Below are 20,642 nucleotides of genomic sequence, written 5' to 3' on the forward strand. Positions count from 1 at the left end.
TGGTGGTTGGGAATTGGCATAAGTGAAGGAGGGAGGGAGAAAGGTGGAAGAAAGGGAGGGAAAAGGAAAGTCTTTTTTTATTTTTCTGGTTTCTGTTTCTTAAGATTACATTCAGAAACTAGACACATAGCTATGTGGTCACAGTATGTAATTCTTTTTCATGTTCCTACTTTTGAGGATATAAAATCACTAAATAAAAGTCTGTACCCAAACTTGAAGAAATTTCGGAAATATGTCTCCAAATAATACTGGATTATTCACTTTATCTTTTCTTCCTTTCATTTATACTTTATAATGTGGTTTCTAAGTGGAACTCTAGTGTTAATGCTATTGGTGGGCTTAAACTATCCCATACATTTTTGTTGTTACAGCTATATTGCTACATACGAGATAATCACCCAGTTCAATACGTATTTGTTGTCTTTTCATTGATATACTTAAATCTCTATAGTCTGATGTTAGATGATTTTTTAAAAATTGTAAGGGTGATTAAAAAGGGGATGGTTTTATTTCCTGGGCAGAAGTTAATAATACAAGTTTATGTTTGCTGTCTTGGTTCTCTCAAATGATCCAGTAGACCTCAGGATCTACCGCTTTCAGAACAACTTTGGACTGTCCCTTACAGCTGAATGCTAGAACCACTCCACCAAGGGAGCTAAGAGACATTTTCACCCATTTTTTTAGGCACTCTTGTTAAAACACTTGATCACACGATGTGTCCTTATCATGCGCCTACTCCTGGGACACAACACTTAAGGAGTGTTTCGGCTATGTTAGAAAGTATTTCTTTGCTCATTAAGGGGGTGCACTCAATGTCACTAATTATTGTGGAAAGAGAGAGTTCTTGGAAAATGACTTGAGAATCATAGTTAATGAGAAGGTTGCAATATTCAACTGCCTGATATATTCCATTATTGACCAGAATAATTTAATTTCAGAACTTTTATTGAATCCTCACCTTTTAGCAAAAGTAAACTGGCAGAGTATTTTCATTTCCTAATTGGGCCATGTCTCTCTTTCCATTTTGTTCCACTTGACTGAGTCATGGATTAATTTGTTTCTAGTATTGCTTGCCTTTTGTGATTGGCCCAACTATGGAAAAGCACCCTTTGTTCCTTAGGTTTCCCGTTGGCCAGTTCACATTTCAGCTACTCATTAAAACATGTATTTATTCTACTCTGGAGCACATTGTCTGGCCAACCATGAATTTATAGTGAAATGTAACAGTAAATTGTGCTCTGTGGTCAAAAATGCCAAATGATACACACAGCAGCATAAAGCTTTCCAGCATAGGGTAGAATTAAAGAGCTTAGGACCAGTGCCTGGACTGTTGGCCATATTTTCACAGTGGCCAGTTTTGTTAGATTCAAACTTGGAGAGAGCTTGAAATCACTTATCTCAGATGTTTGCACTCACAACCACAAAGCCTCTGAGAAACACAGAACTGATCTTGTAATAAGCTCCAGCTGAGTTTACAAGCCTCTGAGCCTTTCTGAAAGCCTGTTTAGTTTAATGAGGGTTTTCAGATTTCAAAGCTCACACACCTTCACATAAAAACAGATGATTATGACCAAATTAGAGAATGATGTTCTCTGAGTGTATTCCCCCAATATGTTCTCTTTTCAGTTGTCAGGCATTGTTTCAGTACACTTTTCGCCCTCCAGACATCATTTTAAAGTACGATTTTGCTAAGTTTTATTGTATATAGTTTCCATTTAGGCAGAATGTTATGTTCAATAAAATGGATTTTTCTCTTAACAGTTGAAGACCAATATGCATTTTTATCCAATAATAAAAGGAACAATCTAGAAAAATGTAAACCTTCAGCTTCTGCTACCGTGACAACTGTCCTAAGAAGCTAGGTCTCCACGTTCACATGTGTGACCTACTTCATAGAGCTCTACAACCTGTTTCTGAATGGCTTGAAGGCAAAGAGCCATGTCTATGAAACAGATGGATATAGGAGAGAGAATATTCATACTTTAGTCATTTTGATATTGCAGATTACCTTTATGATCACTTATAACACTACCTTCATTGAAAAATATCGTGTTTAAATGATAGCTTTAATATGTGCAGCATATTTTGGTATTATTCTACCTAATTTTTTTAATGTCTTCTCAGCCACCCTTAGAAAGAAACGTAATAATAATTAGGATTTGAGGCATTCGAGCCTTACTTGAACACCAAATTATTTATTACATTGTAACCATCGTTTTACAAAGAGGCACCACACAAAATGTGAGGTTCAAATGTCAGCAGTACAGAAACAGAGAGAAATGGAATATAGAAGGGTTCTTGAAGAAAGCAAGAGGCATATGAATGAGACCAGACTGCACTGGAATGGTGCTGAGCTAGTAGAACCCTTGCCTCCTAAGCCTCTTGAGTTTTCCCACCTGACTCTTGCATCACACAAGCAAATTGACAGCACATGAGTTAGAAGTCTCTATAAATTTGAGCTATTATTCAGGGAAATAGTTTGCTGTTTCATCTTTCTCTCCAGCTATTATTTTCTTACACGCCCCAGCCCAAACACTAAATCCCTTGAATTTTTTCTCTACTCTTTAAATCAGAATTAGCTACCCAAGGTTTGGGAAAGGATATGGAAAGAGGATCTGTGTCTTAATTACAGTCCTGCATTTTAATAAGTATTTGTTTTCTAATCAGGGACAACCTTATAACTGTTACTTAAAGTTCCACCCAGTGTAGCTAAGACTGGAGCCTGAGAGTTATATGATAATTCATACATTTTGTATTTTTATTTCATTTTATTGCTTATCCTAAAAATGCACTCTTACCAGTTACGGAGATTACCTTTTTCTTTCACTTTTCTTGTAAAATGCAGTTTACATAGAATTAAATAGTCAAAATATTAAGTAGACAATATTACTATTCTCTATTTTAAAAGTGCATGAGGAGTAACTGGTTTGAGACATGCCCTCTTGCTCTAAACAAATAGGAAAACAATACAAAATTTATAAAATACTGTTTTAGACATTGGCCAACACACCGTGCAGTAATGTGATCCCTCAGAAAAGGGAAACAAACAAGGTAAGTACTATAAACACCCGAGCTTCCTGCCTAGCAGCAGGACCAGAGTGTAGTATAGAAAGGGAGAACCCGAGCAGAGCCTAATTGTCTCGCTGCTTAAAGAAGACAGAGATAAGAGCTCAGGGAGGCCAAGACAACAGGATTTGGGGGAATAATAATGGAAAGGCTGGACTTATACAAAGAAAGAGCTCTAGAAATCTGTGTAAGGATTTGGTTTAGTATTTGACTGAATACAAATCTGTGTATGCACAGGGTGGAACTCTAAAGCAGGAGAAAGCGCAGTTGTTGGTAAGCTGTGAAATGACCGCTTCCTAGGGCTCTCATAGGGCTGAGAGACATTTGAGTTTCTGTCAAGCAAATAGGAGAAAGTTCACTAAACATTTGGGAGAATATTTAGAGATGTTCAAAGAGTCGTTAGTACTAGGAATAAACTATCCCCAGAACAAAGACTGCTATAGAGCTGTCCTAACAAAGCTTAAAAATAGGCCTTGAAAGGATAAAACTGATCTGCAATTAACTTAATGTTCTGCCAAGACAAATATCAATATCCATTAAAAAAAGACAACAAAGTCCAACTGCTCATATTAATTTATAATATCTGGCATCTAATTTACACATATAAAAAAGCAAGAGGCCGGGTGCAGTGGCTCACACCTGTAATCCCAGCACTTTGGAAGGCCAAGGTGGGTGGATCATGAGGTCAGGAGTTTGAGACCAGCCTGGCCAAGAGACCAGCCTGGCCAATATGGTGAAACCCCATCTCTACTAAAAATACAAAAATTAGCCAGGTGTGTGGTGGGCACCTGTAATCCCAGCTACTCGGGAGGCCAAGGCGGGAGAATTGCTTAAACCTGGGAGGCGGAGGTTGCAGTGAGCCAAGATCGTGCCATTGCACTCCAGCCTGAGCAATAGAGCTAGACTCAGACTCGAAAAAAAGAAAAAAAAGAAAAAAAAAGGCAGGAAAGTATGACTCAAAACGAGAATGTAAACAGTTAATGGAAACAGACCAGAAATGGTAAAGGTGATAGACTTGATGGAAAAATAAATCAAGGATTTAAGTGAAAACATGAACATACTAAGGAGAGAAATGGAACACATACAAAAGAACCAAACACAACTTTTAGAACGAAAAATATAATATTTATATGAAAAGTTTACTGGGTATATATGGTTAGGCTTTGTGTCCCCAACCAAATCTCATCTTGAATTGTAATCCCCGTAATCCCCATGTGTCAAGGGGATTATCGGGGGGGAGGTAACTTAATCATGGAGGCAGTTTCTCCCATGCTATTCTCATGATAGTGAGTGAGTTCTTATGAGATCTGATGATTTTATAAGGGTTCTTTCCCTTCACTCAGCACTTCTCCTTCCTGCAGCCTTGTGAAGAAGGTGTCTTGCTTTCCCCTTCACCTTTGCCTTGATTGTAAGTTTCCTGAGGCCTCCCAAGCCATGCTGAACTGTGAGTCAATTAAACCTCTTTTCTTTAGAAATTAACCAGCCAGCCTCAGGTATTTCTTTATAGCAGCATGAGAACCGACTAATGCCATATATTTAAATGGCAGATTAGATATTACAGTAGAAAATATCAGTGAACTGGCCGGGCGCAGTAGTTCACGGCTGTAATCCCAGCACTTTGGAAGGCCGAGGAGGGCAGATCATGAGGCCAGGAGATCGAGACCATCCTGGCTAACACGGTGAAACCCCGTCTCTACTAAAAATACAAAAAATTAGCCAGGCGTGGGGGCAGGCGCCTGTAGTCCCAGCTACTTGAGAGGCTGAGGCAGGAGAATGGCTTGAACCTGGGAGGCGGAGCTTGCAGTGAGCCGAGATTGCACCACTGCGCTCCAGCCTGCCTGCACGACAGAGCGAGACTCCATCTCAAAAAAAAAAAAGAAAAGAAAATATCAGTGAACTCATAGCAATAGAAATTATCCAAACTGAACCTCCCCTAAAGACAAAAACAAAGGTGAAAATTTTCTAAATGTCATGAAATGTATAAATCTGTAGTTCAAAGCACAGTGAACCTCAACCAAGATAAACTGAAAAAAAAAATCAAAGCACATCACTATCAAATTGTTTAAAGTCATTGATGAAGATTAAAACTGTAAAATAATTAGGGAAGAAAAAACATTGCAAACAGGGGAACAGATAACGCATACTTCTCATCAGAAATGATTCAAAGCTGGAGACAAGGGAATTACATTTTAAAGAGTTAAAAACATTAACATACAACTCTATATACAACAAAAATAGCTTTCCAAAAAAAGATGAGATAAAAACTTTCAGAGAGAAAATCTGAGAAAAGTGTTTGCCATCCAGCTTATATGAAATACTAAAGAAAATTCATCAGATGGAAGAAAGTGATACCATGTGAAAACTTGAATCTATACAAATCCATAAAGAGTGACAGAAATAGTAAAATGAGATACTTTTTTATTTTAAAAATTATTTTAAAGGTAATTAATTATTTAAAGCAAAAAAATACCATTCTATTTTGGTTTTTCTAACATTTGTGTATGTAAAAGACAGAAAAATAGCATAAAGGCAGGAAGAGGAGAAATGGAAATATACAGCTTTAAGGTCATTGTGTTGTGTGTGAAATAGGATAATTATACAAATAAACCAGGAGAGAAGATAAAAAGAAGTAAAGTACCAACAAATAATATCAAATAATATAGAAAAGGAAAAAAAGTAACAAAAAAACAGATGTAACAAACAGAAAAAAATTGGTAAGGTAGTATTCTTAATTGCATATACATTAAAATATAAATGATAGAAGCAACTTAAAAGGTAAAGATTGTTGGCCGAGCACAGTGGCTCACGCCTGTAATCCCAGAACTTTGGGAGGCCAAGGTGAGCGGATCACCTGAAGTCAGGAGTTCGAGACCAGCCTGGCCAACATGGAGAAACCCCATCTCTACTAAAAATACAAAAATTAGCTGGGTGTGGTGTGCACGCCTGCCATCCCAACTACTCAGGAGGCAGAGGCAGGAGAATCACTTGAACCCAGGAGTTGGAGGTTGCTGTAAGCCAAGATCGCACCATTGCACTCCAGCCTGGGCGACAGAGTGAGACTCGGTCTCAAAAAAAAAAAAAAGTAGAGATTGTCAGACTGCACAAAAAGATGAGGGAGACATATATATGTTGTGTACAACAACTTTATAAAGACACAGGGATTAAAAGAATGACAACGTAGTGCCATGGAAACAATTCTAAGAAGTTTAAAATGGTTATATGTTCATGAAGGACAAGAAATAATGCCAAATATAAAGAGGGACACCACATATATGAAAAGGATAAATTCTTCAAGAAAATGTACCAAGTTTCATTGTTTATACACCTAACAGCAGAGCTTCAGAATACTTAAAGCAAATAATAGAATTGAAAGGAAAAAGAGAAAAAAATCCACAAGTATATGTGAAGACATCAATATTTCTTTCTCATTAATTTATAGAACAAACAAAATTATTAAGCAAATAGAAAATCTGAAAAACTGTCAATCAACTTAATCTAATTGATATTTATAGAACTTGCCACCCAACAACAGCAGAATACACATTATTTTCAAATGCACATAGAATATTCACCCAGTTTGACCTTCTGGGCCATGAAACCTCTTAGGAAATGTAAAAGTGTCAAATTTATGCAAAGTAGGATTTGGACCTTAGCAGAATTAAATGAGGAATTAAGAACATAAAGATATCTGGAAAATCTCTGAGTATTTGGAAATTACACAACACTCTTCTGAATACCCTGGGTTAAAGAGAAATTCACAAGGGAATTTAGACTACATGTATTTAAAATTAATTAATGGTTTTAGTTGACAAAACTTATGTATATTTACCATATACAACATCATGTTTTGAACTATGTATACATTGTGGAATGGCTACATCAAGGTAGTTAACATATGCATACCTCGCATACTTACCTTTTTTTGTGTGTGTGGTAAGTACACTTAAATTTTTCTACTCTCTTAGTGACTTTCAAAAATACAATATAGTGTTATTATCTATAGTCACCTCATTATACAATAGATACCTTGAACTTACTCCTCCTAACTTAAATTTTATATCCTTTTTCCAACATTACTGACCATTTCTCACCCACCGTTTAGCCCCGGTAACCACTATTCTACTCTCTGCTTTTATGCATTCAGGTTTTTTAGATTCCACATACAGTAGTTGTTTTTATGTGCCTGGCTTATTTCACTTAATGTATTATTCTCCAGGTTTAATCATGTCCCGAATGTTAATATTTCTTTCTAAGGTTGAGTGGTATTCCATTCTGTATCAATACACCACATTTTCTATATATATTTATTCATTGATGGACACTAAGGTTGATTCCATATCTTGGCTATCGTGAATAATGCTGCAGTGAACATGGGAATGCAGTTTTCTCTTTGAGATCCTCATTTCAATTCCTCTGGATATTCCTTATGGATACCCAGAAGTCAGATTGCTGGATCATATGGTAGTTATATTTTTAGTTTTTTGAAGAACCTCCATACTGTTTTTATAGTTGCTGTACCTATTTACATTCCCCAGAGTGTACAGGGTTCTCTTTTCTCCATATTTTCATCAATACTTGTTATCTGTTCATTTTGTTTTTGTAGTAGCCATTTTAACAGGGTTGAGGTAATATCTCATTGTGTTTTTAATTTGCACTTCTCTGAATGGTGATGTTGAGCAATTTTTCATATATGTGTTGTCCATTTGTATGTCTTCTTTTAAGAAATGTCTATTTTTCATATACCTATTGGCCATTAGTACATCTACTTTTGAGACATGTATATTCAGATCCTTTGCCTATTTCTTAATTGGATTATTTGTTTTCTTGATATTGAGTTGTTCCACAGGTGGTCTCTACACTCTGTTGATTGTTTCCTTTGCTGTGCAGAGGCTTTTTAGTTTGATGTCTTAACATTTGTCTATATTTGCTTTTTTTTTGTTTGTGCTTTTGGGGTCATATAAAAAAAATCATTGCCCATACCAATGTCATGGAGTTGTCTCCACATCTTCTAGTAATTTTACAGTTTTAGGTCTTATCTTTATGTCTGTAATCTATTTTGAGTTTGTTTTTATATATGGTATGATAGAAAATATTTTGAATTGAAAGAAAATAAAGACACAGCTTTATCAAAATTTGTGAAATATTGCTGAAGTATTTATTGCATTAAATGGTCATATTAGAACTAAGTCTCAAATGTCTCAAATCAATAATACAAGCTTCCACTATAAGAATCTAGGAAGAAAAGAACAAATTAAAGTTAAGTTAAAGGACAAAAAACCAAACACCGCATGTTCTCACTCATAGGTGGGAATTGAACAATGAGAACTCATGGACACAGGAAGGGGAACATCACACTCCGGGGACTGTTGTGGGGTGGGGGGAGGGGGGAGGGACAGTATTAGAAAATATACCTAATGCCAAATGACGAGTTAATGGGTGCAGCATACCAACATGGCACATGGATACATATGTAACAAACCTGCGCATTGTGCACATGTACCCTAAAACCTAAAGTATAATAATAAAATAAAATAAAATAATAAAATTTAAAAAAAGAATATATAAAAAAATAAAGTTAAAGAATGGAAATAGTAAAGATAGGAAAAGAAACCCATGAAACTAAGTATAGAAAAATAATAGAGAAATTCCATGAAACAAAAACTGGTTCATTACAAGAAAAACTGATAAAATTGACAAATTTGTTACCAGACCAAACAAAAAAGAAAGGATATAAGAAATTAATGAAGAGACATCACTACAAACTGGATAGTCATTAAAAGGGTGGTAAGGGAATCACATGAATAACTTTATGCCAATAAATTTGACAACTTGGATGAAATGGATAGCTTTCTGAAAATAAACAAACTGCCAAAAGTCACTTAAGAGGAAATTGAAGTCTAAGGTGTACTATACAGATATTGAATATGAAGTTTTAAGCCCTCCAGCAAAGGAAAATCTGGGCTTACAGGGCTTCAGCAGAGAATTCTACCAAACATTTAAGGAAGATATAATAGCAAGTCTGCACAAATCTTCCAGATATGCAAAAAAATGAACCTCAATCCATATATTTTGCCCCATTCAAAATTTACCTTGAAGTAGATCATAGAATCAAATGTAAAATTTTAAACAATGCAATTTGTAGAATAAAATATAGGAGAAAATTTGGTTATGCAAAGATTTATTAGCAAAAGCAGGTCTATAAAGAAATACATGATAGAGTGGGCTTTTTATAAATTCACAACTTTTTGTAGAAATCAACAAAGCATTTCTAAAATGTATATGGAAATTCAGTGGTCCTATATCCAAAACAATCTTGAAAAGGAAAAAACATTGGAAGGCTCTCACTACCTGAATTTCAGGCTTAGGATAAAGCTACAATAATAAATATAATGTGGTGTTATTTTTATTAAGGATAGACATACAGCAGCTCAAACATGAATTTATCATATGACCCAACAATGCTGCTTCTGGGTATTTACCCACAAGAAACAGAAACATGTACCCACTGAAATACTTGTACATAATGTTCATTACATTTTTATTTGTAATAGCTGCAAAGTGGAAAAAAAGACTACAATGTCCATCTGTGGGTGAACTGATAAACAATTATGCTAGATCCATTTAATGAAATACTAATAAGTAATAAAAGGAGAAAGAACCCAAATGTATATATGAATGAATCTCAAAAACTTTATAATAAGCAAAAAAGCCAGCCAGAAAAGAGTATATATAACATATTTTATGATTTCATTTACATGAAATTCTGTGTCAGACAAGGTAAACTAGGGTGACAGAATGTAGATGTGTGCCTGTGGTTAAGATTGTGGGTTGCATAGATTGCAATAAAACTTTTGGGGTTGATGAAAATGTCTCATGGCTTGATTGTGATTTTGGTTATATGGGTAGTTATATTTGTCAAGACTCATAGATTTATCCACTTATATCAATTTATTTCATGTAATTTATACTTCAATGAAGTCGATTTTTAAAATAGTGCATGAGGTATCCATTGTTTTTTAAAGTGGAGAAAATGTTATTTTTATTTTCCCTTTGTTTCCTTGTGCTCTAATAGTATTATTGGAGATATTTCTAAAAAAAAAAAAGTGAACTAAGTTTTTTTTTTCTTTTAATTAGCACACTGGAAGCAGTGACATCATTTCAGCTGTTGTGTTTTGTTTTTTTTTTTTTAAAGAAGTTAACTTTACTAAGTGACATGCAGAATTAGTTTTAAGCCTGGTCATCAGCACTAAGAACAATAAGATGTTCTCATTATATTTATTTTTAGTTCATACAAAATGATTCATATGAATTTAGCCCCTAATTCTAAGAAAAAGAAAGAGAGGTTTGTAATGTATTGTTTTTATCTCCAGAAGGTATTAGATTCTGGACACTTCTCCCCAACAGTAGCTTCTTAAAGTCCACCTATATTGACGTAAGTGTCAGATCTGTCATCAGTTCCAGGATGAAGAAAGATAATTTTCTTTTTCCCTGAGTTTGCATCTTTTCCCACTATATTACAAATGTCAATTTATGGCAGAAATAGCATTCTTTAATAATTATGTGAAAAAGTCATTACAAGAAAAGGGCCCTTTTCACATAATAAATTAGCCTAAGTTGTTTGCTTTAACAAAAACCCTCCATGCTGTGCAGATGGACCTTTTCTTACACTGCTCATGAGATTGTGGATTGGCAGACTGCATGGAATGCAGTAGGGGCAGCAGCAGAAGGGAGAGTTGGGTTGCCTCCCCTGATCTCCTGATCAAAGGACCTAGATAATGCTACTGCTCACATACAGAATATGTTTAGATTTATTGAGGCATCTCTTATTTTTGAATATGCCAAAACAGACAGACCCAGTTTTTTGCAAACAAATTGCCATTATTATGTGTAATAGAATTGGAATAAAGCAACTCCCATTTTTTATGTTATTGGATTGCTCTAAATCATCTGAAAGTGCACACCTCTTCCCACCTATATTTCTTAACCACTTTACTGCCAGAACTTATTTTAATCTTATCTCATATTCTCTTGTTTTCTTGCTCTCTAATTAGAAAACCACTTGACCATTACTGCCCCCATGATCTATGTGATTTCTTTCCTTCTGATTTGGAGTCTTCCCAATATCAACTCTACCATGTATTTATTTTTTTAATTTTAAAATATTTTAATGATCCAGATACTTTGAACTTTTCTAATTAGCTTGTATTTGTGCCCTGAAATATTTAAAACAAAATATTTGGAAGGATTTTGACATTTACACTCTCGTGGTATTTGTATTTGCAGTTCCCTGAATGTGGTTTCTATGGAATGTATGATAAGATCCTGCTTTTTCGCCATGACCCTACCTCTGAAAACATCCTTCAGCTGGTGAAAACGGCCAGTGATATCCAGGAAGGCGATCTTATTGAAGTGGTCTTGTCAGGTAGTATACTTTTGTACTTTTTCTTTATCCGTAGATTAGAAGTTGTATTTGAAGAATTCTTGCGCATATGTTTTTAAGGAAACATAAAAAGCATATCTCAAACTCAGCTCCAAGAGAAGATGTTGGAGCTCTGTCCACATGAAAAAGGGAAACAAAAGGTTTCCCTTTAACTGGCTGTGTCCACACCCAGAACTGCTCCAATCACGTCTCTTGACTTAACGTTCCCTCCCAGCCCCCTCTCAGCCTCTAGCAACATACAGATGGCGTCATTCAGCACCTTGAATCATTTGGACAGCAGCAAAAGCAAACAAGAAACTCACCAACAGTGAAGCTAAATTAGCTGTCAGGGCTGCAAATGTACAGAATGTGTGGAAGCCAAGAAATAACACCAGGGCTAAGAAGCCTTTGACTTACTAAGGTCAAAAGTCCGGTAGCTATGAGGTAAGCCAAGACCAAGGAGGAAGCCAGAGCCCAGGAGTTAGAGCAGGTCAGGTCACGCCACGTGACGCTAGTTAACTCAGTCCCTGAGAAATGGCTACATTTGCTTCTGCTCACATTTGTATTTCTTGTTTAGGATTTAGCAGTTAGTAATAGGACTGTGCCTAACCAAACAGAAAAAAAAGAATGTATTTAACCTTCTTAAAAAGCACCAGAGAACAGCTAGAGTGGAGATCTTTACAATGATACTCAATGCAATGATAATGTATCCAAATTTTTATTGTTTATTTTTGTTAAAAATTGAATAATTATTGAGAAACTTGGATTGCCTTGCTCTTTTCTCCTCTCCTGCCTTCTTTGTTTACCATCTCTTTGAATAAAAGAAGTCCAGTAGCATTACAGAGTCTCAACTGTATTTCCTCAAGTTCCTCAACTTGTTCAGAGCCCAGTACTTGGATGCACTGATTATAATTCAGTTTATCTTTGTTTTATTCACTTTGCTTTGATTCAGTCTAGTTCTCTTTTTATCTTTATTGGTTGCCTACAGTTGTGTGAGATCCTGGGATTGCCACAATTTCATTTTGTAGATGGATCCTATAAAACAACTTTTTTGCTAGATAAAGGTAATTATTTTTTCTATTGCCTGTAGGGTTGCCAGCTGTTACATAAACAAACTAAAAAAGCAAAAGCTTTGATGGTTTTTTATTACTTGTTTTTGAAGAAGTCACTTGCTTTGTCTGGGTCTTCCTTTTTCCTTTCCTTTGGCTCTTTTGACATTTGCTTACTTCAGCTGACCTCTCAAAACTACGGACTAGACATGTTGTTTTCTAAGTTTCCTGCTTCTGAACACTAAATTAATTATTCAGGGAAATCATGCACTGGATCAGTTCTTGCCATAATTCATATTAAACTCATAGCCAGGCTGCTTTGTAAATAATGTAATATGTTTTATCAGTCCTTTTGCCTTGTGTCAATGTCCAGAAATATATGAGGACTTTTAAAATTGCATTTCTAAATATAATGTATTATTCTTTCCATTTTACTTTTGTTATCAAGCACATTAGAGTAGTAGCAGACAGATTGAATGCAACCTGTGTGTGGGTGTATTTATGTAGGAGAGGACTGCTTATTTGCATGTTATCCCAGCATTAATGAGCCAGACCTGCTCTTCCCTCGTGTTGACCTGATGTAGCCCTCTAGAATTCCCTTGCTGCGTGAGAACAGCATTCTGCTTTTCCTCTCCCATCTTCGCAAATTGAGAACTTCATTGTGCCTATGCCCCACCTCCCCTGCCATCCACCCTTTATGTTCCATCTCTCCTGTTTTCCTGGCCACAGTTGTTGAGAGGGCATTTAAGAGCAGCCCATTTCCTTACCTGCTTTCCCAGCACCAGACTCCAGAAGGGCTCCCTGAGTCTTACCAGCTATTTTGCTGGAATTTAAAAGGAGCTATTCTCTAACAGTTTAATTCTAGTTTTGAACGACATAGTGCCATTTTCCCCAATGTCATTGACCCTTTAAATTGTTCAGTTATGTATATCAGTTACACACACACACACACACACACGCACACTCAATTATGTTTAGATCTCCTGCGCTTACCTGTAACCATCGGCAGCAGTATTCTCCCAGCTCCTCTCCCACTCTATTGCTTAGCATTGGGATTTGCTCAATAAATGTTTATGTTTACAGTAGTTTTTTAAACCATCCCACCCCTTTGTATTACAACCCTGTTTCTTACTCATATCTCTTATCTCTTTTCCCTTAGCCTTTTAGGCCCTGAGTCTATTGTGATCAAATGCCTGATGTTCCTTTCTTTTTCCTGGTCTTTATGTCTTCCTTGCATCCTGACTCTCCTGAAGGTGATGCCCCATTTCCAAGAGGCTTTGCCTCTTATTTTCCTCCTCTCTTAGTTGAGGAGTTGAGTGATATGGCCCTCTTCTAATTTCCCATTGCCATTTAATTATTTATGTCACCTTCTTTGCAGTGAAGTGATTTATTTTCCTCGAAGACTCATTTCCATTTAAGTATGGCAATAGTTGGTGTCAGATTCCTAATCTTACTTTCCATTTTAAGCACCCATTCATCTTTGGTTTTGTTAACATGCATGTTTGTGATTCTTCAGATTCCTTATTATTTATTTTTGTTATCAGTCACCCATAGTGCCATTCCTGACTTCACCAATAAGACAAGGCTCCAGCTTCAAAATCTCCACTTGGTAGAACTCCTCTTCTCCTACTCCAGCCTGTCCATCTTGTCCATCTCTACCAAGTGCACATTCCTGTTCCCTGTCTTTTTCACTGTATTTTAATCACTAACTCCCTACCATTTTTGACCATATTTTTCTATTTCTTTTTTCTCCACATAGCATGCGGCTTATTATATTCACGTCTTACACCACACTTTGATGGAGTTTCAATGACTTTGTATACCGGGGCAGGGCCTGCAATACCTGTTGGTAATCTGAATTACTTTACCACCCATTCTTGCCATTCTTTTCCTGAGCCATATAGGACACACAGTTCCCAGCCTTCCTGACTAAATGCAGATCCAACTTTCACCTGGCCTAACCAGTGTTCAGCAATCTTTTCCCCACCTCATCCTTTTGTTATCCATAGATACGAGGTTCTCAATAAATATGTATGAGTTCACTTACTAACTACTGGCTATGAGAATAAAGTTACTACATATACAACGTTTTGTAAAAATATCAATTTGTTGTAAAATATTATTTCTAGATATATCCTCAAAAATAAACTGAACTTCAAGTCTTCTTGCTATGCATTCTTTTGGCCCACATAAGAGAAATTAGGGCCTATCAAGTGAGTAGGATTGTACCATGTTATAATTTGTGGCAAGGCGAGTGATAGCTGCAAGGACACTTCAGGCCATAGGTGCAGGGGAGCTTGGATTACATACTCATTCCCGACCTAGTCCCTGAAGAGGACACGAAGGGTGCTGATTGCCCTGGGATATATGCTGTTTCCTGGAGGTGTAGTTAAGCATCAGTTTCACCAAAACTGCAGTGGGTAAAGGAATAAACAAGCTGTGGACATTTTCCTTCTGAAGCCTGTAGTTTTACTGTTAAGTTTTATTTATCCAAACTTTCTTTTTCCTTATCACAAATTAAATTTTACTCTGTAGTTTGACGTAAACATAACCTGGTTGTTTTTATATTTAACTAACAATCTACCAGCAGGAACATTTTCTGACATAGGACTGCAGTAAAAATGAGAGAAAAAAAATAGGGAAAAATTTCAAGGTTAATTTTGTTTCTTCAGACAACATCAAGATTTTCTTTTCTTTGCTTATATCATTTTCTGCCCAGACTTTTCATCATCTTTTAACTGATTTGGGAGTGAAAACTAACCAAGCTGCTTCTGGCTAATTTGCTGATTTTTTTCTCCCTCCCTTTCTTTTTGAAAAACATGACTAGTGTGAGCTAGTACATTTAAACGCAGTAAGCCAGGAAAAGATTGCTCATGAGTAGATGGATTGGGTTATTGAGGAAAAAAATAACAACTGCATGAAAGTTCCCTACCCCACCTATTGCCACTACTGGCAAATTCTCTTTGTGTGTTAAACAAAGGACTAGCATTCTTACTATTGTTAAGAAGTAGGAAAACACTGAACATGGAAATTTTTTTTTTACCAAAGCCAAAGTCTAGTTCAAGTGTATGGTACTGAACTATAAAATCAAGGTTATGGAATGTATTTGAAGCCTTCTTCGTGGTGGGCCTCTATCAAATCCTGATAATTCAGCCTTAGCAAACAAATTAGTAACAGGACTACACTTACATGACTCAAATGCTGTTTGGTTGGTTTTGGCTTGATCTCTAATAATTATCAGTGTGTATATGTGTGTGTTTATGTATGTATGTGTATGTATCTTGTAGGTAGTTAAATAGAGACTAGAAACTGGAAACCATCATTCTCAGTAAACTATCGCAAGGACAAAAAACCAAACACCGCATGTTCTCACTCATAGGTGGGAATTGAACAATGAGAACTCATGGACACAGGAAGGGGAACATCACACTCCGGGGACTGTTGTGGGGTGGGGGGAGGGGGGAGGGACAGCATTAGGAGATATACCTAATGCTAAATGACGAGTTAATGGGTGCAGCATACCAACATGGCACTTGGATACATATGTAACAAACCTGCACATTGTGCACATGTACCCTCAAACCTAAAGTATAATAATAAAAAAAATAAAAAAAAATAAAAAAAAGAATTCCTCAAATAAAATCAGAGTTTTAAAAGTTTGAGAGATAAATGTTGAATCTTTCCTTCTTACATTTAAGGTTAAAAAATAGATGTTTTTCTTGGGCTTCTTTCATTATAGATTTACAGTAGATTATCTTGTATTATAACTTTTACAAGAAGCTATTTCCACATGTAGTTAGTTTTTGGTCCTGACTATCAAGAGAAGGGCGCCTCATTAGAGAGCTGGCACTGTAGTCCAGGCAGAAGAGCCATGGGCCTATTCTCGGGCCATGACAGAAGAGCTGAAAATGAGGCAGAGTGGTCAGGAAATATTTTAGAAGTAAAATTAAACAAACATAATAACCATTTTGATGTAGTTGATGAAGGAGGAATGAAAAAATGAACAGAACTCTCAGGAGAGCTACAGCTATGTGAGAGTGTGATGACATTTCCGTTATCCCACCCCAAGTCTTGCCCTCATACATTGTTCAATGTGTTTGCCAAATGATTCAGGTACTTATCTGAGGGGCTGAAGAACTAATTTCTCAGGAAGGTAGTACCATTGATTTTCTTCGTGATTTTGTACAAGTTGCAAAACCTTTGGGCTTCAGGAATTTTTTTTTTTTTTTGAGACAGAGTCTTGCTCTGTCACCCAGGCTGGAGTGCAGTGGCTCAATCTTGGCTCACTGCAACCTCCACCTCCCGGGTTCAAGCAATTCTCCTGCCTCAGCCTCCAGAGTAGCTGGGATTACAGGCTCACGCCACCATGCCCCGGCTAATTTTTGTATTTTTAGTAGAGACAGGGTTTCACCATATTGGCCAGGCTGGTCTCGAACTCCTGATCTTGCGATCCGCCCATCTCAGCCTCCCAAAGTGCTGGGATTACAGGCGTGAGCCACCGCATTTGGCTTGGGCTTCAGGATTTTTTGTTCGTTTGTTTTTTAATCAAACAAAAGCTTCTACTAGATGAAAGTATCATACAGTGATAATATTACATGCATTCTATTTTTGTTTTCATTCTGGAAGTAAAGTATTAGGCATGAGGATAGAGTATAATTTCCAGGGCCAGAGCATCTGAGTTCATATCCTTTATCTATTCTTCACTACTTACATCATTGCCAAGACTTGTAATCATTCTGTGCCCACGTTTCCTCATCTGTAAAATGGGGATAACCCTAGCACCTGTATTGTAAGGTGTTTACGTAAATTAAAATAAATTATTGCTTGTAAAGCACCTCAGACAGTTTCTATACGTAGCAACTCCACAATAAATGCAAACTATTAAGATTGCTGCTTCTCCTCACACTCTAAGCAGCCTTTAAATGTGATGTGTATGCTTATTAAACATACCACAAAAGGGAAGCCTCGTCCTTTAACTTTGGAAAATGTTGGGCTAAACAACTTTAAAGGAATTATTTGCTCCAAGACTCTTCAGAACTTTGGTGCACGCTAACATGAAGCATAATTCTCCAAAATCATGCCCAAGTTCACTTGCTCACGGAATACTTTTTCCCCTCTCTGAGTATCTGGTGAGTCCTGGTTCAGCAGGCCACTCTAGTATCTAGAGATACTCCTCTGGGTGATGACCATGGAACAAATTGTCTGAGAGGATGATCCAGTCTCTCTGCACAGAGGGGGAGGATTTGAGCCATAGAAAAGTAGGAGTTAGGAAGCATGAAATCTTTGCTTACATAATATCACAGGTTTTTGAAGCAGTTTATGTAAGTAATTTGTTTCCTTCACAATGACTCTGGAAAGTAGAGAAGTCAGATATTTGAAAAGCTATAGAATGTAAATTGTAACTTGCCTATGTCCTGCAGAGAGTAGGAGTAACACCAGAGCTTGAATCTAAGTGTTCAGTCACTATTAATACCATTTCAATACCATTTAGCCCTTTGAACTTGAACAAGTAAACAGAAATAGTTGAGGACTTGTTCAAAGAATTCCTATTACAGTAAGAGTTTATATTTCAGGGACCATTGATGATATTTGTAACAGCAAAAGTAGCAGTGAGCTTCGGGAACCATTGAGATGATGTTTATCATAGGCCATTATCATAAAAATGTAAATATTTAATTCATATACTCAAACTTTAATGAGGTTAAGAAAACCCTGAAGGTTCTTCTCTATAGTTATAATACAAAATATAAAGCAATATAACAGTGCCACTGCATCACCAGGATCCCATCATAAGTTCACAATTCTGATCAAAATGGAAATAGGGTCTTAGGGTCACTATATTTAAGAAATCCTTATAAGCATGTTTTACTCCTCCTACGATTCAGTGCCTAAACCATAAACCAGAAAAAAAATATGGTAACAACATTTTATTAAGCTTCTTTTTTCTTTTATACAAAGTGCAAATTACTGACTTTATATAGCATTGTACCAGTTATATTAATTTCTCTTAGATATAATACATTGGTTAGCAATGTAGCAATATTTTATCTTCTCAGAAATTTAGGCAGAAGCTAAAAACCCCAAGAGTGATATAGTAAATCACTGTATTATTTCCTCAAAAGTACATTGCATAGATATAGTTTTTGTTTGTTTGCTTTTAAGAAGGCAGAATTAATTGTGCACAACAGCTTCTCAGCCCTACTACTACTTGGGTAACTAAGGTTTTATAAGACCTGGCCTTCAATGCTCACTTTATATTTCTTTGTGTTTGTACTTGGACGTCTCTTGGACAACTCTTGGCTGAATGGACAACTCTTCTCTAACTTCAGTTGCAATTATCTTTGCAGGTGGTTTTGTAACAGTGGAAAATTTAAATGTGAAAATACACATCATTTCTCTTTTCTCCCAAGTATGGCTTATGTTAACTGTGTCTTCAGCATTTCCTTTTTGTGATTGTTAGTACTCTTTTTCCATTCTTATCTTTCAAGTAAACCTGTGTATTAGTCCATTTTCACACTGCTATAAAGATACTACATGAGACTGGGTAATTTATATAGAAAAGATGCTTAATTGACTCACAGTTCCACATGGTTGGGGAGGGCTCAGGAAACTTGCAATCGTGGCAGAAGGTGAAGGGAAGCAAGGACCTTCTTCACATGGCAGTAGCAGAAGTGCCTGTGAAAGCTCAGGGAAAACTACCATCTATAAAACCATCAGATCTTGTGAGAATTCACTCACTATCACGAGAACAGCATGGGGGAAACCACCTCCATAATTTAACCACTTCCCTCCCTCGACACGTGGGGATTACAATTCGGGTGGGGGCACAAAGCCTAACCATATCAACCTGGTTTTAATTTCTTTGTGCCACACTAAACCATTTTCTCAGAGAAGAGAATGCAGGTTGGAATGTTTCCATAGATTCCCACTTTTCCCTACTTGTGACTTCAATAGGGATACTGTGCTTGGAGCACTTCTTCCTCACTTTGATAGTTTTCTTGATTATTTATCTCCTTATAGAGTGGATTCTCCAGGGAGGAGATGGAGAAGCAGTGACACAATAGTGCATTGTTTCTCCATCTGTTTTTCCTCAAGCACCCCTAAGTATCAAGGCAGAGGGAAGAAATTCTGTCTAGGTCAATTGGGGAATAAGACAAACCCTGAAGTGAAAAGTCTTTTGAAGCCTCTTATTTCATATGAAAATTTTATGCACATTTTCCATTCTGGTGCATTATATTCTTTATGCTATATACTTTTAAATAAATAATATTTCTTGCCACATATTGTTCTTTTAGAAATAATAATAACAATAGTGATGGTAATATAACAATAGTGATGGTAATATATTTATGATATGTTATGCACTGTTCCAAGTGCTTCACATATATTAACTCAGAAATATGAATCATATTTATGTTATAACATATCTCCACATAGCTTCAATTTCATAAGTAGTTGATTTTCAGTCAATACTTTGGTTTCAGTCCCAGAGTTGTCATTTATTTCTTATATAATGTTCAGCAAGTCACCTCATTTCCCTGAATCTTGATCCATCTGCTGTAAAATAGCATTAACAATATCTCCAATATATGGTTTGGCTGTAGAATTCATAAGAATAAATATAAGGCATTTCACAGGATGGTTGCCAAATGTAAAGTACTCAATCCTCTCACCCCACCTCCACCCCACTGCACTACACATTTCTTGAAATAGGAATGATTTGTTTTAATATTTGAAACTTTAGGATCTGGTATATCACATGCAATTAATATCTATTTATTGAGTGAAAGAATGAATCCTTAAATCAATGAAATGTACAAGCCAGCAAATCCATGAATAATTAAATCGATGTCCTATGTATGATATCCAAAAGTTAATGTTGTTGTATAGGAATTGAATTTTAGTGTCTACCGTTAGTTCTTCTTGACATAATCTATTAGTAAAATTAATATTATCATCTGATTAATTCTTTTTTTTCTGGACTCTTGTTGTCTCCTAAATATTGTCAAAAATATGTTTTAGAAAATTGTTTGTTTATTTTAAAAAGTCCTGTTTTTAAACATTGCAGTTTCTTTCACAGTATTTCTCAAGCAAAATTATACTTAATT

General features: G+C 36.2%; 1 protein-coding gene across 1 annotated transcript in view; it reads left to right on the forward strand.

Moving 5' to 3' along the window:
* Positions 1-20,642, forward strand: part of PRKD1 (protein kinase D1) — a 353,210-nt gene that overhangs the window by 196,611 nt on the left and 135,957 nt on the right. Inside the window, exon 2 of the mRNA XM_030803432.1 lies at positions 11,350-11,488. Within this exon, the coding sequence (XP_030659292.1) occupies positions 11,350-11,488 (139 nt within the window). The remainder of the gene's footprint in view (positions 1-11,349; positions 11,489-20,642) is intronic.

This window comes from Nomascus leucogenys, chromosome 22a (genome assembly GCF_006542625.1).
Source record: "Nomascus leucogenys isolate Asia chromosome 22a, Asia_NLE_v1, whole genome shotgun sequence".
In the NCBI taxonomy this organism is placed as follows: Eukaryota; Metazoa; Chordata; class Mammalia; order Primates; family Hylobatidae; genus Nomascus; species Nomascus leucogenys.